Source organism: Camelus dromedarius, chromosome 24 (assembly GCF_036321535.1).
Source record: "Camelus dromedarius isolate mCamDro1 chromosome 24, mCamDro1.pat, whole genome shotgun sequence".
NCBI lineage: Eukaryota > Metazoa > Chordata > Mammalia > Artiodactyla > Camelidae > Camelus > Camelus dromedarius.
Genome location: NC_087459.1, coordinates 19,123,666 through 19,150,540, shown reverse-complemented (window position 1 = coordinate 19,150,540; position 26,875 = coordinate 19,123,666). Strand labels below are relative to the sequence as shown.

Below are 26,875 nucleotides of genomic sequence, written 5' to 3'. Positions count from 1 at the left end.
CGGGCATGTGGGTGATTTTTTTTTCTTTGTCATGTATTTTTTTTAGACGTTTCCAAAGTCTCTAATTACACTGAAAATTACATTGTTTTTAAAAATGGGGGATAATAGTAAGATAAAAATACACTAATATTGGATACAGTTCCCTGTGCTATATAGTAGGTCCTTGTGGTTTATCTATTTTATATACAGTAGTGTGCATCTGTTAATCCCAAACTCCTAATTTGTGTATAGTTGTATATAACTATATTCAATATTCTGTAATAACCTATAATGGAAAAGAATCTGAAAAAGAATATATATGTGTATGTATAATTGAACCACTTTGCTGTAGACCTGAAACTAACACAACATTGTCAATCAACTATACTTCAACAGAAAAAGAAAACACACACTAATAAACGATTTTTAAATAAAAAACAATTCAAAAGGATTCTGTGGGCTGAACTGCCCAGCTGGGCAAATTTATAAACTAGCAGGAAGATAAGCCCAAGGCGGGTGGTTAACAACCTGGAATTTTCACACAGCAGACGTCCTGGCCTCTGCCAAGTTCTTTGTTTTGTATCCAATACCTGCCTAAAGCCCTATGTCAGACACATCTGTAGGAAGCCTGAGGGCACCTTTGACAAGAAAGACCAGAACTGGGAACTAAACTGGTCTCAGAGATGCCCAAGGGAGGGGTATCTGCCCGGGGGAAGGGAGGTCAACGTGGGCAGCGTAAAGGAGGAACTGGGTCAAGACCAAGGCAACAGGACACACTGAGACAGGCTCCGCGCTCTGCCCCCGGGGCCGGACTCAGCCAGGCAGGGGAAATCCACCTTAAAGAGAAGATGAGAGGGAGATATTCAACCCGCAGCTGCAGGGGTCTATTAGAGACAGACTGTGTGTTTAACATCTAGTCAACCTGGTTACAAGCCAGTTAAAAAGATAAACATTGGTTCCTTTTATTAAGATTATAATAAGACCAAAAAAACAAAAAAAGAGAAAGAAAAAAGAAGATTATAACAAGACTCAAGGTCTTTACCTTCCACCTGAGGAAACACCACAGTCGACCTCTAAAGCGATGTGGGTTTGTTTTGATACATGCGGTTTATCTGAATGGTTCTCCTGGTTTGTGTGCTGTAAAGACACAGAGGACGTAACAGCTAATTCTCCAGCCATGCTCGTGGATACATGGATACGATCCTTTAGTTCTGCCTGGGTCCAAAGCTCCCGTTGTCTTAACGTTCTTTCTATATCTAGGTCAGGTCAGCAACGGTGAAGTCACCTACCGAGTTCACCTCCTCCTTTGGTCGCCCAACAGAGGCAGTAATGCTGCATGAGCTGCTCAAGAAGCTCCATTTCATCCAGGAATTCAAGGGACTCTATCCTGTCAAGAGAATGAAAATAGAACAATACAACAATACAAAGGGACAGAATTAAAATGAAGGCGATGCAGCTTACTTTTGGGTTCAGAAAGATGTTCATGCTATACTAGGGGAAAAGAGGCAGGCTACAGAACAGTCTGCGTGGTGTGGGTCCACTTTAATTTATTTTTATTGACATGAAGAAAAACTACCGTAAGTAAGGTCAAAAATGACAAATGACAAGCTAGAAAAAATGTCTGTGATACGAATGACAAATGGTAATTTCCTTGCTATATGAAGAGCTGTTACACTTCAACAAGAAAAGCTTTTAAAACTTATTTAAGAGGTGGGTAAAAGACCAGTTCACTGAGGAGGAAAAACAAGGGCTTTTCCTCTTCTTTATGCAAAGAGAAATGTAAATTACAACACAAGCTATGTTTTCAACTAACAGTTGACAAAGATCACAAAGGCTGATACAGGGAACCCTCCTACACTGTTGGTGGGAATGGAACTGGTACAGCCACTATGGATACCAATATGGAGGTTCCTTAAAAAACTAAAAGCAGAGTTACCACATAATCCAGCACTCTCGCTCCTGGGCATACCCAGAAAAGATGAAAATTCTTAGTTCGAAAAGACACATGCACCCCAATGTTCACAGCAGCACTATACACAGCAGCCAAACATGGAAACAACCCAAGTGCCGAGCAACAGATGACTGGCTTAAAAAGATGGGGGGGTGTGTATGTGTATGTGTATGTGTATATAAGAATATTATTTGGCCATAGAAAAGAAAGAAATATTGCCATTTGGAGCAACCTGGATGGACCTAGAGAGTATTATACTTAGTGAAATAAGTCAGACAGAGAAAGACAAATATTATATGATCTATAATACAAAGGAATCTATGTACGAAACAGAAACAGACCCACAGACATAGAAAACAAACTTACGGTTACAAAGGGGAAAGGGTGGTCGGAGGAATAAATTAGGAATGTAACAGGTACAAACTACTATATACAAAACAGATAAGCAACAAAGATTTACTAGATAGCACAGGGAACCATATTCAATATTTTAAAATAACCTACAGTGGAAAATAATCTGAAAAAACATATATATATATATATATATATGTTTATATATATAAACATAACTGAATCACTTTGCTATCTACTGAAACTAACACAATATTAAAAATCAATTATACTTCAGTAAAAAAAGCTGACACACATTTTACCAAGGCCCTAGAGAAGAGGCGCTCTCATGCGTCACCAGTAGGGTTGCAAAATAGCACAGCCTCACTGAAGAGCAATTTGCTCCCTTCTGTCAATGTTTAAAATGTGTATCTTTTTGCTCAGCAATTCCGCTTTAAGAATTTACCCTGCACGAGTTCAAGAAATCTCACTGCAGCATCATAGCCGCAATGCAGTAACAGCAAAAAACCCTGTAAACTAGAAGAGATGGGTTGAGGAGATAAGAACACATGCATACAACAGGCTACCGCGCAGCCATGTGAAAGGGCCTACTGTTTGCACGTACTGACATGAAACGGCCAGAGCCGCTGAGGCACAGCGTGGAATTTAAAAAGCAAGTTACGGGGGGGCTGGGGGTACAGCTCAGTGGTAGAGTGCACGCTTGGCATGCACGAGGTCCTGGGTTCAATGCCCAGCGCCTCTGTTAAGGGGAAAAGTAAAAATAAATAAATTAAATAAATGTTTTTAAAAAGACCATTAAAAAAATTAAAAAATTAAAATAAAAAAATTAAGAAGCAAGTTGTTTAGTAAGCAATGAGCACCACATATTACTATCTATGTAAAGAAACAGGAATACATACGTTTGTATATTCATAGGCTACTTTTGGAAAATACAGAAACAACAACTAACTGGTAATGGTGGTTGTCTCTTAGAACAGAAGGTCGTGGACTGGCAGTGCGGGTGGTGGACCAAGGGTTTTGTTTGGTTTTCACTCTATACGACTTTATTCTTGGTTTTTTTTTTCTATCATGTGCTTGTATGATGTTTTTTAAAAAAAATCACTTTAAATGTAAATTTTAAATGTATACACACACACAGAGAAACATGCACAAACATATGAAAACAGCTTTTTAAAATGTTTTCTGTTGAGATATGTGCCCAAGGTGGGGAGGGGGTGGGGAAACGCAGGTATTTCCAGAAAGGATAAAGAAGAAAAATAAAAGATGATCTATGTGCACTATTCACAATAGCCACTGTTAAAATTCTGGTACTGCCACCTGTCCAGGCTGTGTGTGTGCGTGTGTGCGTGTGTCTGTGCGCACCTGCGTGTACAGGGGTTGGGGGCTGTGCACGGTACGTGTTCCTGCATGTTCCTGTATTTGCGTTTCGCTCCTGTCTCGGTCAGCAGGCCTAAGAGTCACATATGAAGTGAGAGTGAGTATCCATGAAGTGCTCAGCACCATGATGAAGGCGCCAGCACGGTTATGACCAAGTTCAACTATCAAGAGACACCAGACTGTGAAGCTGCTCCCCCGAGGTGAGCTCCAGAAAGGCAGGCACAACTTTTGGCCTATTTTGATCGCTGCTGTAACTCTTGAGCTTCGAAAAGTGTGTGGTGCACAGCAGGCACTTGGCATTTGTCAAATCAACAGGCCAGCCTTCGACTTCTTTTTATACAGGGTATCCGGCAAGAGCCCTGGGCAAATGTACCCACCAATTATGAGGCATCCGCAGAGCTGGGAGGACTGGTCAGCCTGGGGTGGACAGACCAAAGCCCGTCTCGCCTCATCACCTGCCTGTTAGGACACGTGCCGCTGTCTGAAGGAGCCCACAGCAACGAGAGACTAATTGCTGCCTAGAAGAAACTTGCGCCCCTTGTGGTGGATGCCAGTTTGACTCCCCTCTGGGTCTCCGGAAGAGTAGCCAGAGCACTTCCATTACAGACGCCAGGCCTGGGCTATTCAAAATAGTTGCCTTGACATGTAGCAAATGAAAACCAGCCTGTGGGAAAGGAAAATTCTAGAAGAATCCAGAAACCACTGACCCGATCACGTGGAGACAACACTTTCACAACCGTCAAGGCTTTGATGGACATACTTGGAAAAAACAGTGATACTTCTAAAAGTTAACAGGAAGTTTGATGAAGAAGCAAAACCAAAAATTCTCATTATCTTGCAAGAGGCCAAAAACTAGGTCCCCAAAAGCAGGGGGAAGCGCAAATCAGGAAGGACAAAGAAATCATGGAAAAAGACTTAAGCTGGCATTAACACTGTCCAGAGATGGTATGGTGAGGCTCCCTCCAGAGTGATTTATAACGGAAACTACAACAAAACAAAATAAAAAACAAGACCCCACAAGCAAATATCCTGCTGCAGGCATTACTCTCTAATATCTTTAAAGTTATTATTATCAAGGAAACAACCTAAGTGTCCATCAAGGGATGAATGGATAAAGAAAATGTAAGTGTGTGTGTGTGTGTGTGTGTGTGTGTGTGTGTGTATATATACACACACACACATATATATTAACATGGAATATTATTCAGCCATGAAAAAGAACAAAATCTTGCCACTTGTGACAACAGGGATGAAACCTGAGGGCATTATGTTAAGGGAAATAAGTGAGACAGAGAAAGACACCATACCACGTGATCTCTCTTATATGCGGAATCTAAACAAAATAAAACAGAACAGCACAGATTGGTGGTTGCCAGAGGTGGCAGGGAGGTGTGAAATGGGTGAGGGGGGTTCGGGAGCCAAAAGGTACAAACTTATAGTTGTAAAATAAGTAAGTCACAGGGATGTAATGTACAACATGGTAACTATAGGGTAATAATACTATACTGCATATTTGAAAGCTGCTAAGAGTTTATCTGAAAAGTTCTCATCACGAGAAAAAAAAATTCTGTAGCTATGTGTGGTCATGGATGTTAACTAGACTTACTGTGATTCCACAATATGTACAAATATCAAATCATCCTGTTGTATACCTGAAACTAATATAATGTATGTCAATTATACTTCAATAAAGAAACTAACATTCATTTAACATATCTACATATCAATATAAATACTAAACATCATTAAACAGGAATATAGTAGCCCTGAATGTCTTGATATGTAAAGATAAACACAATCTACTGTTAAATTTTTTCAAAGGGATAGTGGTTTACAGACAAATATATGTAATATCCATCTACTGATTCAAAAAATAGAAATCTATATATCAACAAAAACTTATCTTTATATACACAGAGAAAAAGATACACCCCCATTTATAAACAGCTGTCTCTGGAAGCTGCAGCTACAGACTGCACAATGGCTTTATATTCCATGTACTTTGCTCCAAAATTGTTCCAGAAACACACGCATGTATTTCTTTTATAATGAGGGGAAAAGTTCGCTTAAAAATCTGCAAGCAGACTTTTTTTCCCCTTAGAAGCCCTTGGGTAATGTTATTTCTCCTTTTTCTCCAAAACACAGGGATTAGGCAAGATTTCCACTGTCTCCGCCTGAGACAGCCTGTTTTAGCATAAACCTTATCTTGGCTAAGTAGCTAATGAGTTACTCTCAAGGTGCTATCAGTGTTTAACTTATATTTAGCAGGTTAACTCTCTTCAAAATAAGACTAGTTAGGGGGTGGATTTCTTGTTGGTTTTTTGGTTTTCTTTACATTAAAGGATGCAGGCATTTAAACCTTTAATTCACAGCATTTATCAGGGAGCTAAGTCTGGCCCGTCCCATACCTGCTCACTTCCGCGCGAGGTAATTTGCTGTACAAATTCATCATATCGATGGCTGATGCCGTCTCCCACCCGTTCGACAGGAGCCGTTCTTTCTGAAACGTGCGGTGGAGAGAAATGGGGAAGGAGCATGTGCTGTCATACAACTCGAGCCGTGCTCTGGGCAGGCGGGAGCTTCCCTCAGAGGACTCCTCCCTCAGAAGCCCATTCTGGCCCCTATCATCCTCCTTCTTATTTTCCGATTTTCTATACTGAACACACATAGTTACAACAGGGGGAAATGCACTAAAGTATATTTAAAAAGAAATACAGGAAGAAACTTTTCTACAAGCAACAGTTTTTACAAGAGCCCTAGTGGTGACATAATGTAAACCATGTAAAAACTAACCTATTTGAATTTCAGAAGGGGTGGGAAGTGTCTCTTCAGAAAAAAATTTAGAAGTCAGTAGGGGAGGGGGACTACTATAGATTCCAAGAGATTTTAAGGAACCTATCAGTCAAACACAAAGTGTGAACCATGTTTGGATCCTGATTCAAATACACCATGAACATTTTTTTTCTAGATGATCAAGGAAAACTGAACATGAGTTGGGTGTTAGATGCTATGAAGGAGTTAGTGTCGATTTGTGAGGTTTTGATAATGGTATTACCATTCTCCTGGGAGTGGGGTGTGGCAGGGGGAAGGTCCTTAGTGGTAGGAGATTCACACTGAAGTATTTATGGGGGAAATGATATACTGTCTGGGATTTGCCTTAAAATATTCCAATGACAACACCAACAAAAGTTTCGGGGAAGAGGGTAAAGAAAATGACAATGACAAAATATTAATTACTGAAGCTGGTTGATGGAACAAAATGGGTGTTCATTTTAACTGTTTGCTCGACTTTTACGTTGTTTGAAAAATGGCATAGTAAAAAGTTAAAATAATAGAAATGTAAGTTTGTATTTTCCATACCAAGATGGCAGCCCAGGGCTTGGATTTCCCCAGTACGATGGCCCAGTGGCCCACGTGGGGCCCTAGCTGCCCGCAGGCAGGCACTCATGAGGGAGTCTCACATTCTCTTATCTGCGAAGGGAGGATGCCCTCTTGGCTGGCTAAGGGTACAAGAGGATGTCCCGATCTCTGCTCTCTGACCTGTGACTCTAACGACTTGCAGGTCTCCACTCCTGCCAGGTCGCACTGTCGTCTCCGCAAGTTCTCAATCATGATCTGCCCAAAGCGATCGTCCATGTTCACCTGGGAAGGGAGAGAGGCTCCTGGGCATTGCCGGAAGGGTTTCTTTGTTTCTTACATATGCAAAATAAAACATCCCATTTCAAACCAGTCAAGGCTTGACATTTGATAATACCCAGCACAGGTTAACGGAAGCCTGAGTGCAGTCCTGATGGAGCATAAACCAGTACAGCCCCTCAAAAGGCAACTGGGCAGTGTCCGTTCATTGTTAACACTCAGCCTGGAATCTAGCAAGCTCACTGCCAGCAACCTGTCCTACAGACAGACTCGCTTGTGCACACAAAGATGCAAGAGCATTTACTGCAGCTTTATGTGTAAGAGGAAGGATCTGGAAAGCCAGCATTTGGGGTTAAATAAATTCTGGCATGTTCATATAATGAAACACTGACAGCTGTGAAAACAAGAAAGGAAGATAGACAGACAGAAACGATCCCTAAAATAAACCCCTGAAAAGTAAGGTAGAGAAGAATGTGTATAGTATGCTCCCATCTGCCTTTAAGGAAAAAAATCCCTTTCTCCGCATTTATGTATGTGTAGGAGAATTCTAGAACACAGCAATGTTGCTTCTCAGGTTAGAGGCTGAGGTCTGGAGTAGATGAGAGAGTTATTTTTCTTTGTCTACCCTTTTGAACTGATTTTTTTAAAAAATTCAGCACGTGACATTATTTCTTGAATTAAAAAACTAGTTTAAAAAAATCTATATAAGTACACAATTGTCACAAAATATTATGTACACTACTGCAGCATATACATTGTGCCTTTGTCATATACAAGGTATCAAAAATTCACCACTTTAACAATATGTAAAATGATTTCTGTATTCATACAACCATGCTGCAAGACAAGAACCAATGTTAATTCTTCCTGGGGGATGCGTTTAGGCTTACGTGGCACTAATGACCGGATCGCACACTATTTATTCAGGACAGAAGCACGTCTGTGAGCACAAACGCCTGCATTTTGTCGCCCAGGTTTGGATCCTGGCTTGACGCTTCATAGCTGTGAGGCTGTGAGCAAGAAGCCTAAGCCCTTGGTGCGTCAGTCCCCTTACCTGTAAAACCAGGACAGCCCTAGGACCTACCTCATGGGTTGTGGTGATGATTAAATACGTTAATATATGTGAAACTCACAAAAGAGCGCCTGCTACATAAGTAATCAAATTCTAAGAATTTGTAATCATTACTGAAATTATCATCATCCATGTGGTTTTGTCATAAAAGTACTAATTAAAAAATAATGTAAGACGTGAGCAATTGACAAACAGGAGGCTGCCGCTGATTCTGCATGCATTAAAAGTTGATTACTAGCAAAATGAGGGTGGTGGGCAGGGATTTGAACCCATCAAGGGACGGCTGTGGTCAACACACTGAAAACTGGCACATTGCCTGGCCTGCTCCAAAGTGACACGATCTCTGGTCAAAATTCACTTAGCGCACCATCTCTCACGGGCTGCTGAATCGAGGTTTGCTGAATCAAAGAACACACAAATGGAGCAAAGTGAGTGAATACCCGGAACGTGTGGTAACAGGGGGAATGGGACGCCTTTTCCCCAGGTGTGGGATCCTGAAAGCAAAGACAGGTCACCAGGACTTATTCACATCAGAAGGTAAGACGGATGAGGCCACCTACCATTATATGGATATTCACCAGGACTGAAGATGGAGTCTGGGGAATGCCTCCAATTAAAGAGACGAAAGGAATTAAAATCAACCAACCAAGGACCACCTATACAGGAACCTGGATTGGGAAGATGGGGAGGGATGGTGGGTAAGAGGCCAGGAGGCCAACATCTAGCCCTGGATCTGTCCATAGTTACGTGACGTTAGGCAAGGCCCTCTACTGCTCTTATCTGTGATAAAACTGAATAATAAAATGAGATTAAAAAAAAAGAAACAAAAATCGGGGGGAGGGTACAGCTCAGTGGTAGAGTGCGTGCCTAGCATGCACGAGGTCCTGGGTTCAATGCCCAGTACTGCTCTTAAAAAAATTTATAAATAAACCTGATTATCACCCTCCCAAAATATAAAGTCAATAAAGCTAAACTAAAATAAACAATAAAAGTAGCTAACATGTACTCAGAGCTTATGACCACCCCATTGTTGTTCAACATCTCACGGGTCCCCACAATAATGCAGAGAGCTGGCTATGTTTTTTTAATACACTCAACAAATTTAATCTGAATTATTAAGACTTGAGAGGTACGTATGTTCATGTATAACTGAAAATTGTGCTGTACACTGGTATTTGACATAACATTGTAAAATGACTATAACTCAAAAAAAATGTTAAAAAAAAAAAAAAAGACTTGAGAGGTAGGTATTCTTATCCTTTTAAGAACAGAGAACTGGGGCTCAGAGACAGTCAAATAGCTAACTTAGTAACAGCTTACTTAATAGCTGGCAATGCTGTAAGTGCTTACACATATATTAACTCATTCATTAATGATGATTTTGGGATATGATCATCCTCATTTTTCAGACGAGGAAACAGGCACAGAGAGGTTATGTAACTTGTCCAAGTCACACAGCGAGGCAGTCTGCCTCCAGAGAATGACCTCCCAACCACCTAGCCATTCTGCTCAGGTCACAGAGCTGATGATAACGTCGAGGGCCAGGATTCAGATGCGAGCGGAGCTACATAACCCTTGCAGTGCTATATCAGAAAGAAAAACAGGCCACCCATGGGCCAAACTCAGTGATTTTAGAAATTAGAAAATTTTACATTACAGCCCTTGCATTTCAAGTTAGAAACGCAACTTGTCTTCAAAAAACTGGGAGTTCAGGCAACTTTAGGCCCACATGGTAACAAGTGGCTGGAACCAAACCATGGGCATCCCATGAAGTGGGACACAGGGGTCCCAGTTCACCAGTCCACACTAATTACACCTGCCCAGCTTCCTCCATTTGCATTAATATCTGCCTCTGAAGGCATCTGAGTTTGCTACCCCTATGCTGATGATAGCCAAAATCCCCTCCATCAAGAGCTACGACTTTATAGTAAACACGATGATAAAATAAGAACTCAAAATACTCTTACAAGGCCAAAACAGACATTCCCAAAGCTCTGGGTAGAAGTTTGCAAGAAGTCAGGAACTCAGGAGTACCAGGTTTGCCAGAATTGGTTAATAAAGGAGATATGTGAGTGGCCGGAGGCAGGAGGAAAAGAACTCAGGGAAAGCATCCATTTGCGGATGCTCAGAGAGGGAAAGTCACCACTGGAGTCCCATGCGGGATGCAAGTTCCTTATGCTTCCTTTTACCTGCTCGTAGTTTATGAACATGGCAGTCTCAAAGCTGTTGGCCGCCCACTTGAGAAGGTTTGCAGACTGCTCCGGAGTCATATAAACCAGCACACATTCAGCTATCAGGAGGGTTGGCAATCTTAAGAGAAGAAAAAAAGGCAGACAACTAAGTCTTCATCGAACTTGGACTCTCCAATTTCACATACGTTGCAGCACTGGCAGGGCAGCTCACACCCAGGAAAACCAGAAGCACTGGTTTTCGCATCACCTAATCAATGCAGTAATTCATGTGTAATCCCATCATGACCCAGAGTTTTATCCTGTAAAAGGTGAGCAATCAGCAATGATTTTTGTCTGGCTGATGAAAATGTGCTGTGTGTGGTAGGCTGTAAAAATGGCTACAAATTCTTCCCTACTGTGCACCCACACTACGGTGATGTGGACCTGCAGATACTCCCACTCAGGAGGTGGAGTGTATCGTCCTTCCCCTGGAATCTGGGTTCATCATGTAACGTGATTTGGCCAACGGAGCAGGAACAGACATGATACAAGCAGAAGCCTGGACATGACTTGCACACTGGTGCTCGCTCTCCTGCTGCACTTGGAAACCTGAGCCCACCACGTGAATGAGCCCAAGCTGGCTTGCTATAGGAGGGGAGGCCCTGTGGATGAGAATGAGGCAGCCTTGCTAACCTGCCCACTGTCCACACTTGAGTGAACCCCAGGAGGTATCAGCTAAACCTGGCCCCGAGCAGAAGAACCACCCAGCTAAGCCCAGCCCAAACTGTCAGCTCACAGAATGCTGAGCAACTCAGCTGTGGGCTGTTTTTAACTACTGAAGTTGGAAGGATTTGTTACACATCCAAAACTGACAGATACAATCTAGAGAGACTGATACTCATTCAACAGACTATCATTCTTCTTACAGAAGCTTTTACTATCAAGAATTGAAAACAACATGAATAGTCTTCAAGAAACTACATTAGTTATTATGTACTCTGATTTACCAGGCCCAAAGTAATGAATAAATTATGAAATAGGAAAAGCAATAAACTCCTGCAGAAATTTCTAAAAGCCTTAACTTTGGACAGGAAACACTGGCATCCCCAAATTATGCAAGCTCCACTGGTTTACTCCTGGCTTATGTATTACTGCTCCTTCCCTGACTCCTTCCCTGGACCCTCCCCTCCCCCTCTGCCATCTGAATAATCATATTCCTCACTGCTGATTGCTATTTCTTCTACAAAGCAAGTGAGTTATTTTATTGGTGGCAATCTTAGAATCAATTGTGTGAACAAGAAATTATGCAACAGTTGTGCAATAAGAAATTAGTTGCAAAGAACATGGCATATCCCCCCAGTGGACTGCCAGGAAGCTCATACGTATGATGCTTTAGCACTGAATTTACTGACACGGACGCTCTCCATGGTCCCAGACTCCAGCGGCCTCTTTGTTTGCTCCCCTATACTTCTTCAAAGCAGGTACCCCAAGAGTCATTAAAGAGTTCATGCAATTAGCCATTTAATGTCTCTTTTTTCCCCACACGATAATGTAAGCTGTTTTGTTCACGGCTCTCTCGTATCTGTACACAGTAGATTCTCAACTATTTGATGAATGAGTGAATAAATAAATGAACAAATAAGTGAACATACGTACATATATATGCGCATACATATACGTACATATCTAGATACATTTGATTTTTTTAAAAGTTCCCCAACTGTATGCAGAGCACAGTCACATTTTAAAGACAAATACATATTTACAAATTTTGGCATAAAATTTATTAAGGTGGTTATCTCTGAGTTCAGGATTTGGGATGATTTTTATCTGCTTCTAGGACCATCAGAACCATCAGCAATAGCTACTAAAACTATCAAAATGAATGAGATTTTTTAAAAATAGTTTTCTACATTATCATCTGTTAACATTTATTGCTGAGTTCTGTTATTTTCTCACTTTTCAAGGAGGAAACTGAGATACACAGAGGTGAAATAAGTTGTCCAAGGTCAAAGTCTAGTGTATCCTTCCCTCAGAATTCAAACCTGTCCAGCCGGATGCAGTGCCATTACTGTGCCATTAAAGAGAAAGGGCACCCGCAAGTAAATGCTGGCTCTGACCTGATGGTACCAACTATCCACCTGCTCTGCCCATCTGGACTTCCCCCTTTTATTAACAGTAAAATGTTATATAACTTATTTAAATATATATCTCTAAATGCTTCCTGGACCCATTTGGAACTTGGTACAAAAAAATGAGGACAGTGATCCAGAGGAAAAATAGTCAAGAACGAGTTGTAAATAAAACTGAAAATCAGAAAGAAAAACATTAAAAAGAAGATTTTTTAAAATTAACTATAGTGTAAGTCTAAAACCTGAGATTATACCAATAGAAATTATTAGAAAAACTGACTGAGGGAAAAATAGTTCCAAAACCTCACCTAATAGGTTGAATACTTAGAGAAATCCAGTTTCAAGCATCTTTTTTAATGCAAAAGGTAACCATTATTTACATAAGATATTGACACATGGGATAGCCAGGTAGAGGTTATATGAGAATTTTTTTTGCAACTTTTCTGCATATTTGAATTATTTGAAAGTGAAAAGTTAAATATTTTACAATGTATTTTGTAAGAGGTCACCATTAGCAATATTAAAAGTAGGATTAATACATTTCAAAATATAAGTGAAGTGGGGGAGGGTATAGCTCAAGAGGTAGAGCACATGCTTTGCACACCCAAGGTCCTGGGTTCAATCCCCAGTACCTCCTCCAAAAATAAATAAATAAGTAAACCTAACTACCTTCCCCCACAAAAATAAAAAAATAATAAATTAAATTAAAAAATATATATATAAGTGAAAGAAAAGCAAAGACAAGACAGCCCATAAAGTAACACACAGAACACAATAAAACCACAAGGAAGAATATATAATTCTAATACTGGTTACATCAATTGTTTTTAGATCTTCAAAACCTCCAGCAATGGTAGCCCTAGTTGCTTATTCCTTTCATCGTTTGCCACTGATTCTTCACGTTCAATTTATTCTTTAAAGTAACTTTCTCTTACCTTCCTTTCAAACCTCTCATTTGAGTCACCTCAAATATTCTTCAAAGTGTCGTCTTCACCTACATTAGACCATGTATTTGTAGACTTTTTGATGCTGGCCATTCTGACCGGTGTTAGGTGATACCTCACTGTAGTTCTGATTTGCATTTCTCTGATAATTAGTGATGCTGAGCATCTTTTCATGTGCCTCTTGGCCATCTGAATGTCTTCTTTAGAGAAGTGTCCATTTAGGTACAGGACACCATGGAGATGTGCCTTTATCTCCCATTAACTCTTTTTTTTTTTTTTAATTGAAGTGTAGTCAATTACTATGTGTCAAGTTCTGGTGTACAGCACAATGTCCCAGTCTTGCATATGCACACATATATTCGTATCTCCCATTAACTCTTTAACTCCAATCTAATTGTGACCAGCATCACTGTGCTAAAATCACACATCTCACTCCACTCCTCTGCTCCCCAGTGGTACTCACTCTCAACAATTTGGTGTGAACCCTTCTGGTCCATTTTTAAAATACTTCTGGGATGTATATATGTAATCATGAAAATATGGTATTTGGGGAGTTTGATTTTGCACATTTGGTATCACTCTCTGCATATTACTCTGCAATTTCATTTTTTAAAACTCAACATTAAGTTGTGGGGGGAGGGTATAGCTCAGTGGTGAAGCATGTGCTTAGCATGCACGAGGTCCTGGGTTTAATCCCCAGCACCTCCATTAGAAAGATAATAATAAATTTTTAAAAATAAAGAAAACAACTATGGAAATTATTTTTAAAACCCTCAACATTAAGTTTCTGAATTCTCTCCAAAGTCATGCATTTTACCTATCATCCATCCATTCTCCTCCTGATGAACATTCAAATTGTTTCCAACTTTCTGCTACTAAAAATGGAGGCCGCAATGAACATCCTCCTTGTACACACACGTAGACCTTCCCAGGGGGATACGCCCGACAGTGGAGCTGCACCAGCACGTGGTACCTACATTTACAATTTCACGAGACACTTCCAGATTGTCCCTTGCAACGATCATACCAAGCTCGCTTCCACCCGTGGTGTACGTCCATTCCTCTCCCCCAACACCCTTGGCAACACTTGCTATTGTCAGACTTTCACATTTTTCCCAACTTGGTGGGAGTAAAATAGAATTTCACCTGGTTACTACTGAAGTGAAATACCATTTTCATATGATACCAGTTTCTTCTTTGAACCTCCAGGCCATCTATCCTTTGCCCATTTTTCTACAGGGCTCTTTTTGTTAACAGTAGCTATTCTTTATACATCAGTGTTAACCCTTTCTTTATGTGTTAACAATCGTATGTTTCTATGTATAGAATTATCTTCCCCGAAATTTTGTATTAGGCATCAGTATTTTATAAAGCAATACAGGTGATTCCAATAGGAAAACAGACTCAAGAAACACTGTTTCTAAAAAAAAATTCAGAAAGCCTTTCTAAACAGCTATGAAATTATAAAGATTACAGGGGGAAAAATGGTACATGGTATGATGCTGTATTTCTAACTGGCCTTATCTCAAAATAGCAGAAAATCACAAATGTAAGAGGTTAAAAAAAAAAAACCTCACTGTGTATTCATGTTACATTTCTTTAGTTTCTCTTCCAGTTCAGGTATATCTCGGAGATCTGCTCCCATGATGCAGTATCTCTTTGAATCCAACATGTGCCCGTCTGCAAATGCAAGAAGAGGTTATAATTCAACAGAAGTTAATCAAGAAGAGACTATAATTTAACAGAAGTTAATCAAGAAGAGACTATAATTTCAATGGATATGGCTTTCTCAAAACTAAAGCAAATTTGTTTTTCTCCATTATAAAAATATATGTTCACTATGAGAAAAAGTCAGGTGAAGGAAGGTGAAAATTAAATAAAATCACACCTTCCAAAAATAACTATTAGGGTTTTGGCATATAACATTCTAGCCTTTTTCCTATGTACTTAAACTCATATACACAATACAGACACATCCTCTCCCTCTTCTCTCTCACAAGCACACACCCTGCACAGCAAAAAGAAAATGGGGCCACCCAATACTTGCTTTGAAGGCTTTTCCTATTTAACAGTAGTATCAGGGACATCATTCTCTGTAATGACTTCCCAGTGCTCCACGGAGTGCATAAAACTTACTTTGCCAATTGTCGCTATTAGACACACAGTATTTCCAAGTTTACTCCATCCTAGGCACTGCGGGGAGCATCCTTGTACATATACCATGAAGCACTTATCCAGTTAAGCAGGTTACAATGAGCAGAGTCAGGAGAACAAAGAGTAAGCCTATTTAAATATTGGTACCAACTGGCGGGCTGCTCTCCAAATGTTTTGCCAATCTGTGGGATATCATATTTAAAGGAAAATAGCTTATATACTAAAAGAGTTACAAATAAAATATTTGCTTTAAAAGATTCCAGCAGAGATTTGGATAGAATGGTATATATAATGGTTCTCAAGCTTTGACAGCTATCAGAATCATTCAGAGGGCTTGTTAAAACACAGACTGATGAGGTTCCGCGCCCTGAGGTTCTGATCCAGGAGATTTTCCAAAAGTAGAAATGTGCCATTTCTAACAAGCTCCTCAGACGGTGCTGGTGCTGTCAGTCTGGGACTACACTTTTAGAATCCTGGCGCACTTTTTAGTACAGGCGATAGTTAAAGTCAGGGATGGTACATGGAGATTCATCCATCTAGTCACAGTATTTTTGTGTATGCCTGAGAATGGTTTCAATTAAAAGTTTAAAAAATAGATTATAATAAAAAAGAAATAAAACTGCACGACTGTTTACCCAAAGCATTGTTCACTCAACTTCCCCGGGGTACAAACCATGGAAGGAGCTGGAATATCCGACAGCCGGCCTGCATCGCTGCTGAGAACTCAGGTTCCCATCTGAGAACCCACAGCAAAGGGATGTGGGAAAGACTAAAAGCAGCCGGAGAAGCCCATTTGGCTGATTCAAATACACTTGGCCACCCACCATAAGCTAAAAGAACCACCACCCAGGAACCTGCTAGAAGTCAGGGAACCACCACAGGGCAAGGCCGGGAAACCCGGCGTCAGCCCCGAGCACCACAAGCCCGAGTCAGGGAAGGAATACAAAGCACGTGAAGGCACTTGCTTGCCCTGCTGTGGAAACGAGCAACGATTCCCAAACGCCCGTGTGCTTTCTTCCAAATAACATATATATTAATAATGAGTTTTTCCATTCTTAACCACAAAAAAAAAAAAGAGAGAGAGACCATCAGAATGTTGAAGCACGTGGTTCTCTCAGACCACACAAGTCATGGGAGACACGTCTTACTCAGGATGTGGATCTAAAGGTAGCACGCGAGACCGAAATGGCACATGGTCACAATGACTCTTAGAAATTGAGCACAAGGTACGGCAAAACTGCAAGAATCAAGGACGTGGGTGTACCCAGCAGTGGACCAGCCACGGCAAGCCGGCACACGACCTGGGAAGCACTGACCCCAAGGTCTCATTAACGACAGAATCGGACAACTCTAGTTATCGCTCATCCCCCACCCACCATGCTCCCAGGGCTCCTCTGAAGTCAGGGGCTCCTCAAGCTGTATAGAAACAGAAGGCGCATTACCTGCCCTCGAAGGATGCCTTACCTTCACAAGAAGCAGAATGTATCTTGTAGAGGATACAGGGCCCAGGGCAAGTTTCAGGGAAGTTTTACTCCTCTAGAAAAACATGCCATTTTTATAAACTCTAACACTGGTGAGACACCCCAGGCACAACAGAAAAACCGTGGTGCATCTGGAATGCTCCTGAGTGTGGGTGAGAAAAGTAACTTGCTCACCAGAATGAGATTTCAAACTGGCCAACTGCAGAATCGTGAGCTACACGGATGGCTGGTGTTTGAAGCCACATGCTCTGCAGTGGTTTGTTACACAGAAAACTCATACAGGCTCTAATCATCTGCCTCATTAAGCTCGTGCCTATGAAAGGCATGAGAAAGGGGAAGATTTACGCGATGTTAACACAGTAGTTAGACACACACCCACACACAGAATCCACAGTGCACATAGTCATGATCGCTTCTGGGACCTCCAAGTCAGCATTTCAAGAGAGATGTGTTCCTAGGTGCTACTGACCTGCAGTGAATCCCACCAATCCCATTCACTGTCTGTCTTCAAGAACAGACTTACTATTAAGGATTGCAAGGTGTTCTTTCAGGCCCACAGATTTTCCTAGAACTCTTTAGTTTAAAAAAAGAGGTTGTAAAATGGAGACGGCCTCAGGTGGGTTTCCTGACCCTAGAGAAGTTTCACTTGTTCACCTGCTCATCTGTCCACCCAGTAATACTTACTGAGCTCTCACTATGTCCGGGGCACTGAGCCAAGTTCAGGGAATAAACTGATGAACAAAAAGATATGGTCCTGCCCCCAGGGGGCCTATCTTCCGGCAGGGAAGATGAAGAGTGGGCAAGGCCAAGTGTGGGGAAGGTTACAGAGAAGCAGGCAGTCTTGCGGGAGCACGTGACAGGTTCTCACTTCCCTTAGAATGGAGTCCAAACTTGGCGTGGCCTACGAGAGCGCCCTGCCGCCTTCCTTAGCTTCATTGTGAACCATGCACCCCTCCCCAGTGCCAGCTCCAGTCACGCCAGCCTCTTGCAGGCTCCTTCTTCCCCTAAGCTTGTCTTGTCAGAGACGATCTTCTCCCTAGAGAGCTTCTCCTTCTTAGGGCTCAGCTGAAATGCCTGAAGCCACTCTGAAATGCTTTGATTTGTTGTTGTTTTTTCTTTAGACTCATTCAGTTCCACAGAGGAGTTGAAATGGGTCCCCAAACACCAACGTTCGCGCATTCAAGCATTCAGTATTTATTCAGTCAACAATCTCTGCGCACCAGGTGCTGTTCGAGGTGCTGGGGATATGGGATACAGTCATGGAAAAGACAGGAGAGGCCCCTGCTCACAGGAGACTTATCCCCTAGGGGAGGGAGAGCTGACACATCATTAAAGAATCAAGATAACATCAGAGAATTAAGTGCTATGAAGAAAATAGGAGGAGGAGGAGAGAGGAGGATGCCTAGGCGGGAGGCGGCAGCAAGAATGAGACGTGGGTGATGAGACCGAGCCCATCAAGAAAATTAGAGGGAAAGAGTTCCCGGCCGAGGGAAGAGGAAAGGTTTCAAGTGAGAGCAAGCTTGGCACGATCAGAGGACGGCAGGAGGGCAGTGTGGCGAGGCCATAGTCCCTGTGGTCGAAAATAAAACCGGGCTGGGGGGTACAGAGGCCCGATTAACCGTGTGGATCTAAGCAGGCAAGTGACAGAACCTCACTGACTTTGTAAGAACTCATTCTGGCTGACTTTTCACTGTGTGCCCACTTGCATACTTTTCATTTTTCAACCCCGTGCATATTTCAGCTTAAGAAAACACATATCATCAATTCCAAGCTGCATTTTTTTCTCACATCTTCACATTTCTAAAATCAAGATGCATCTAACAGTCGATAATGTACCAGTTTAATTTGCTGGCATTTTTTCTTTCCTACTGGCAAATACATAGTGGTGATTCTTAACAGTCACAGCCCCACAGGTCTGATGAACTAGGGCAATTTTTAAATGAAATTTTGTCAGTTTTACTACCATCTGCCACTTCTCTCAGATTTTCATTCACATTTTTATTTTTATTCAAATTTTCCTTTCGTAGTATAATGGGGAAGTCAAAAACTATAAAGGATAAGGCTGGAAATTTTTCCTACATAAGACACAGAGTTAAAAAACAAGCAAAAGACTGAGAAAAAAAATCTGCAATAAAAAAAGTTGACAAGGGGCTTGTATCAAAGAACGTATCTTCATGTTATAAAAGGTTCCTAAAAACTGGGAGTGGGAAAAAAAGGAAACAACGCAACCGAAAAAAAAGTTGCACAAAGGAAATGAAAAGGAAATTTATGAAGAAATTCCCAAAGGCCAGTGAAACTAAAGAAAAATACTCCATCTCGCATTCAGAGTTATATAAAATTTTAAAACAACGGGACACCATTACTGCCTATCAGATTGGTGGCAATTTAAAAAAATAATACCTAGTATTAATGAGGGTGCAGGGAAAGGGAATCCTCGTCTACTCTTAGTGAAAATATAAATTAATACAAAGGGTCTTGAAGATCAGTTTGGTAGCAGCCATTAAAAGTCATAACGTGCAGTCCTTTGAGCTAGCAAGTCCTGCAAACACACATATCCACAGGTTTTCTACAACACTGTTTAATAAAAGGCAGCAATCGAAATGACCATCAGTAGGGAACAGATTAAATAAAATGGAATTTCTGTGCAGGAGCACTATAAATGCACTAGAAATGATGAGGTAGGCTTGTATATACTGACATGAAAAGACAGCCATGACTTACTAGGATGAGAAAAGAGCAAGTCACAAAACAGTATGCATAAATTATTCACTTGATTAAAATTATATATAAACCTCTATTTGCATATAGAAGCATAGATTCATTCATTCAACAAATACATGTTGAAGGGATAGATTGAGAGTTTTAAATTTGTAGAGACTGACAGGCATATGCAGAATAGATACACAAGATTATATTGTGTAGCACAGGGAAATATACACAAGATCTTGTGGTAGCTCACAGTGAAAAGAAAATATGACAATGAGTATATGTATGGTCATGTATAACTGAAAAATTGTGCTCTACACTGCAATTTGGCACAACATTGTAAAATGACTATAACTTAATAAAAAAATGTTAAAAAACAAAACAAAACAAAACCCAAATACATGCTGAACTACAGCATGTATTTATTCAATGTGTACATACACTCGTTCAATAGAAATTTACTGAATCTCTTACATGCCAGGCACTGAGTATTTGCGTACATATTTTATTATATGTGGTATTCACCTTTCTCTAGGTATACTGCGCATCCGTAGTAGGAAATACTCTGAACATCAGTTATCTTGGATGGGGGGGAATACGGAAGGAAGGTCTTTACGTTCTACTTTATATATTTCTACATTGACGGATCAAAGTCCTAGCAAAGTGCTAGCACATTCATTACAGATAATCATTCTGACACAAATATTAACCAAATACATAGAGAATTACGGTAGCAAAACTGTGGAGAAAGCAAATAGGCCAGCAAATGGCAAAGCCTGAGTAGGTTCTACTTAGAATTTATGTAAGGGAAACAAAGGACGGGGGCAGATGCTATTTTCTGTGAAAACCTACTGGGAGTCTGATCACGAGGCGGATGACTGAAGCACGGTGGTGTGTGAATGACGCGGCTTGTTTAACTGTCTGATCGTCGCTGTGTTATCTGTGTCGACCCTCTGAGAAGGCCATCCTCTCTGAGCATGCTTTCTAACCCCAATTATTAAGAAGGCCCTTGAACATCTCTGTCAGACACAGACTGAAAATAATGGAAGATTCTGGAAGAGCTACATCATAATTGGAAAGGCTTAGAAATGAGGAAAGTATTGTTGGAAACATTCATAATGAAAACTTGAGGGGGAAAAACTGACTGCAGCGGCCAAGGAGGAAACATAAACAAGGATGTAGGTCAGGTATAAAACAAGAGGGTAGTGGGGACAGAACTGGAGAGGACAGGGACCCGCTCCCCCAAGTGAGGCAGCCCCCGCTCAATTCTTGTAGGAGCTGTGGTCTGATGTCGCCGGAACTGATTTTTCCAGGTGAAACTAGAAATCAATTCTTTGATGAAAAATCTACTTTTGAAATGTTGGCGACTAAAATTCTTTTTAAAAAGATTCCAGGTTGGGGAATCTATGAACCTCTAAGAAGAGTCATACCAAAAATTGTTTTAAATTCCTTCACGGTAACTGCAATGAAGGTGAAAATGTATCAGCAGACACATATGTAGATACGTGTATATGTACACACACACACACCCACACACACACACCCACACCCACACACCCACACACCCACACCCACACACCATCTTTAAAAAGGGGGAAAAGAACAAAAATTGTTATATAGCCCACAGGGTATTACTTAGGTTAAGGATACTTGCCTATTTGAAGTGTGTCCTCTGAATGTAAGTCTAAAATGGGTTTTGATAGGACAGGTTTCAATCTGTGGGAAGATGAGAGAGAGAAGAAAGATGAGTCAGGTAGCTTATTACTGCAAAAATGCAGACACTCAAGTGGATTTCGCTACTATTTAAAGGAAGGGCCACGCCAAAGGGTCTTCTGTTTAATTACACGTGATCCTAGGCACATCCAGTCAAAGTCCAGTGGGTGCAAGTCTCAGCTTAGATCAGCTAAGCTTTACACTGAGAATCTGATATCAAATCACAAACCGATCATGAGAGATTTACTTACAGGCTAGCAAGACTTTTCCAAATGTTTCAGTGTTTTCCAAGCCATCTGCTAATGTCTTGCCTCTTCTAAGACAAAACTTTCAAGAGAGCTATTACTTCTCACAGGTAAACTAAAAAGACTGACTCTTACTGAGACCTAAAGTTTAGTTAACATTTATGTGGTAACGTCCCCAGTGAAGAAAATGCAAAAAAACCAGACATCAGAGAGCCAGGTTCAATTCTACAACAACCACACACAAACATCAATGCATTTCTCAGCCCAGGAAACCACCCTGGCCTGAACTGAGAGCCTACTTGCTCTTTTCACTCAGGGTTCTAACAAGTTGAGCCGTACTCTGTAGGTCCCGGAGCATCAGAATTGCCATATAGCATCTACAAGGCATAGATAGATAATATATATACTTTTATATTTGGGAAGAGTAAAAAGCTTCTTTTCATGAACTAGGAAAAAACAAGGCTTGAAAATTATCCCCAGTTTGTGAGAATTAGACGCGTCTGAAGGACAAGCTACAACTTCATGCTTATTACAAAAGTTACTGAAGTATAAGAATCAAGATTTTATTTACATGACTAATATAAAAAGGAGGGAGGAAATAATGCCATTTGCAGCAATATGGATGGACCTGGAGGTCATTATGCTAACTGAAGTAAGCCAGAAAGAGAAAGAAAAGTACCATATGATATCTCTTATATGTGGAATCTAAAAACTGACACAGATGAACTTATTTATAAAACTCATAGACATAGAAAACAAACTTATGGTTACCGGGGGGAAAGGGGAGGGTGAAGAGATAAACTGGGAGTTTGGGATTCACAGCTACTAACTTCTATATATTAAATAGATAGGGGGAGGGTATAGCTCACATGGTAGAGTACATGCTTAGTATGCATGAGGTCCTGGGTTCAATTCCCAGTACCTCCTCCAAGAATAAATAAATAAGTAACCCTCATTACCTTTCCCCACATAAACAAACAAACAAATAAATAAAATAAACACTAAGGTCCTCCTGCAGAGCACAGGGAACTATAGTCAATATCTTCTAATTGCTCATTATGAAAAAGAACGTGAAAAGGAATATATACATATATATGTATAACTGAATCACTATGCTATGCACTAGAAATTACCACAACATTGTAAACCGACTCTACTTCAATAAAAAACAAAATAAAAAGGAGGGGAATGAGTGCAGGTTAAAATTATTGGGAAACTTTAACCCTGGTCTTGCAGTCAGGGTTTAAACATCAGCTCCACCCTCTTCCTAGCTAGCTGACCTTACGCAACTTAACTAAACTACTCTGAGCCTCAGTTTCCTCATCTGTGAAGAGAGGCTAAGGATAGCCCTTAATGTATGAGTTGGCTCTGAGGACTGAGTGGGCCAATCCAAGTGAAACATTTAACACAGGGCTAGGCAAAGAAAAGCTCTCAGCAAAGATCAGCAAACTCATAACTTACAACTAAGCAAACTCCTTGAACAGTGGACTTAGAAAAGCCCCCTGAATATCTCGTATATAATAACCGATTAACTTCAGTTTCCCATTCATTCTTGCATTCAAAAAATATTTACTACACATCTATTCTGGGCCAGGCACCTTTCTGTATCCTGGGGTTAAAGAAGCAAAATACACATAAAAATTCAGATTAATAGAGGGGGAAGGGATAGCTCAGTGGCAGAGCAGCATGCCTAACATGCACAAGGTCCTGGGTTCAATCCCCAGTACCGCCATAAAAACAAAAAAATACATATAATTATCTCCCCCCACCAAAAATAGAAATAAGTTTAAAAAAAATTCAGATTATTAAACTACTATAGGTCATTTTTAAAAACGTGCAGAGAAATTATACTAATGGATAGAAGAGTCACAAGGGAGAGGATAATTCATGGTGAAGACTGCACGATACATTGGAATGAGGGTCCTGGGGCAAGAAAGAGAGAGAGGAGGGGAGGAAAGGAAAGCAGTGCCTGAAAATGAGGCCTCAGAGCTGTTTCTAAATTCCAGCAGGCTCTTCCTTCCGGTCAAAGCCACACTTACTTGATGCTGTGCAGTTTTCTCGTGACTATCATTGGAAAGTCGACTTCAAAGTATTTACTTGGTAGAAGGTCTTCATCCTGAGAAAAAACACACAGTAATCCTTATATAATTATTTATCACTCATACAACCAGCGATCGTCTTCAGGTACCAAGTACTAGGCCATGCAGTGCAGTGGGGGTACTTCAGGATTTTAAATCAGGGGAATGATAAGGTCAGAAATGTGCTTTCCAAATTATTCTGGTCTTGGCAGAGGACTGAAGGAGGTTACTGTAGTTGACCAGGTAAGATGTGATGGGGAGCCTGAATCGGGAGAGTAGCCACGGGGATGTTAAGAGGCAGCTTAGAAGCAGGACATAACAGTACTTCTCAAAAAAAAAAAATACAAACAAACAGCTTGAGACCCATTAGAGGAGGTCAAGCAATCAGTCTTGTGGGTTGCAACCAGCAGTTGGGGGATAAAAGAAAATAAAATAGCAAGTATCAGAAAGCATCATATGGAGTGGGGCAAGTATTATTTTGTGATACATCGACTGTCGTCTGTGACAGTGGATGGTACAGAGCAGGCACTCGGGAGCCCGGGGGGCAGGGTTCACCAACCAGCTCCATCGTGTGTTTGCTGAGGCCTTAGGAAAGTCACTAGACTCCCTGGGCCAAGGTTTCCTCATCTGAAAAGTAGAGAAAATGATAATACCTCACAGGGCTGTGAGGATAGTAACGAAATGCCTGCATGACACTCGGAATACCTGCCCTTAGCATGCATCGTGTGTGTGCCTCTATTAGAGCTCAAGCTCAGAACTTCTCCTGATACGTTTCCACACACGCAGAGGGAAACATATGTGAGGATTTTCATTACGACCCAGCGCGTAGCAGCTGAAGGTGAGAAACAGCCCTCCTGTCTTCACTAGCGCCCTGGGGAGATCAAGTACGGGGCTGATGTCACTGTCGGGGGTGGGAGGCCGCAGACAGGGGTGGGAGACAAGCTGTCACCGCACTCCCCTTGATTATATTGTTTTCAGTTTTTGAACCAGGTGAACATCTTCCAAAAATTAAATGTAAACAGCTGGAGACAGAAGAGGGGAAATTTTAATGTACCTTTAACCTCCAGAAGGTGGTATCCATCCCAGCCCCAAGGTTGAGAATTTGACAATTACATTCTGTCTTCCGCAGAAATGCCTTCATAAGCTGATCGACGCCATAGACTCGAGCAAAATATCCTGAGACACAGACAGAGCAGCACGCAGTCAGCCCATGACGACAGAAACAGCGCCTGCAAAGCCCAGTGTGCCTGAGGAGCAGAACGGCACCTGGCCCTTCGTCAGGGTCGGGGTTTATCTGAAGATTTTACAGGGGAAAAAATGGCTTTCCAATTCTCTTCCCTTTTTTTTTTTTTTTAAAAAAAAGGCTGTTTGAACCAAAGTATGTACAATCAATTTAATGGTGGAATTCATTGTCTTAGGAAAAATAAAATGCCCTATTCTGTTCCTTATGAAAGACAAGCATTTTGTATCAAAATATCTGATCTAAATGTTCTTCTTGAAAATGGGCTTTTTCATGGCTCTCGCGAAAGCTACTCAGTTCTCTGGTAGAACTCAAAACTGTGAGATCGCATGGAAAATAACATTTTGCGCTCAGGAAATTGGGCAGATGGATGTTAAAGCAAAGAAAGCCATACTTCTTACCGTGCTCTTTTCACCTGCACCCTGTCTGGGTTAGAGCCTCTGTGTTTATAAAATGGCACCGCAGATGGGAGGAGGGGAGGCACCAGCAAATGGTCCTAATAAACAGACTTGTTAAGCTCTGGGGTGGGGACCTGGCACGAAGGAGATGGGAAATGCAGAAGGGAGACAGGAAGATAGAGTCTGTCTGTTACAAAGGCCCACCGCTCAAGGTGTGATTATTTCAAGAACAAAATTTGAGAGGAGTATTTAGAAACTTTTATTGCAACTAGACACAGGGATTTTATGATTTACAGAATATCATCCACAATGGATTAGATTTGAGGGGGAAAATATGTCCCCACCATAGACGTTTGGGATGTGCGCTCCTTCAGGGCTGCAGGTTCCCAATCCAGAGATGCAAACCCAGGAGAGGAAGGAGGAGGCGGGCTGCCATGCTGCCCGGGGCCGAACCAGTCGCCGTGGCGGGTCCCTGACTCTGGACCGCTCATTAGGAAATCTATCTCAAGAGCACAGGAAGGGGGCTTAAGGCCTCTTCCCTTCTTCTCAGGAAGCACCATTCAAACTTTCTTTGCATTTCTGATAAAACCTACCAACAGGATCCATCTTTAGGGTCAAGATTCCCTGCACACACAGGAATTATGGTCTTTGGTCAATTTCTTAGTCTGAAATGAAGTCACACTCCTGTCTCAAATCCTTTGACTTCCTTGATGGAAATTATGTGCAGAAACTAATAGTTACTAACCCTTTAGTAAGGCAACAACAACAAAAAATAATCCCTTACAGTAAAAGATATATAAATGGCTTTTAAAAACAGAAAAGTGATTTTTCAACCTCACTCCAAAATAAGAGGAATATAAAATTAAATTCCGATAAAACACCATTTTTCAGGTATCAGATTAACAAAAATTAAAAATTTCATAATACACCGTGCTGGTGAGGAAGCTGGGAAATAAGGACTCTCTCTGTCGGAGAGAGTACACGCTGAAACTCTCTTTTTAAGAATGTATTCTTAAAACCTCAGGCCCCTCAGCTGACGAGGAGATGTTGGGGAGGGAGTTGGTCACTTGCCTCTGTTAATTTCAGGGGCCTTCCTCTCTTTAGACAGTCTCACCAAATGCTGGATGTAAGGGTCATGCCAGTAGCCAATGCTCACTGCAAACCTGAAAGAGATGAAAAAGGCAAGTGAGAAGAGAGTAGGTTTAAGCCAGGTTCATGGCCAAGTTCCCAGGAACCAGGTCAAGGAG

At 41.2% G+C, this 26,875-nt stretch overlaps 1 protein-coding gene across 1 annotated transcript in view; it reads right to left on the bottom strand.

Moving 5' to 3' along the window:
• The window catches only part of LCMT1 (leucine carboxyl methyltransferase 1), a 46,676-nt gene that overhangs the window by 918 nt on the left and 18,883 nt on the right, over window positions 1–26,875 (bottom strand). The window contains exons 2-10 of the mRNA XM_010986937.3: window positions 26,700–26,791; window positions 25,045–25,166; window positions 23,952–24,028; window positions 21,609–21,670; window positions 15,191–15,293; window positions 10,556–10,676; window positions 7,199–7,300; window positions 6,067–6,158; window positions 1,269–1,366 (exon numbers count right to left, since the gene is read on the bottom strand). Of these exons, the coding sequence (XP_010985239.1) occupies window positions 1,269–1,366; window positions 6,067–6,158; window positions 7,199–7,300; window positions 10,556–10,676; window positions 15,191–15,293; window positions 21,609–21,670; window positions 23,952–24,028; window positions 25,045–25,166; window positions 26,700–26,791 (869 nt within the window). The remainder of the gene's footprint in view (window positions 1–1,268; window positions 1,367–6,066; window positions 6,159–7,198; window positions 7,301–10,555; window positions 10,677–15,190; window positions 15,294–21,608; window positions 21,671–23,951; window positions 24,029–25,044; window positions 25,167–26,699; window positions 26,792–26,875) is intronic.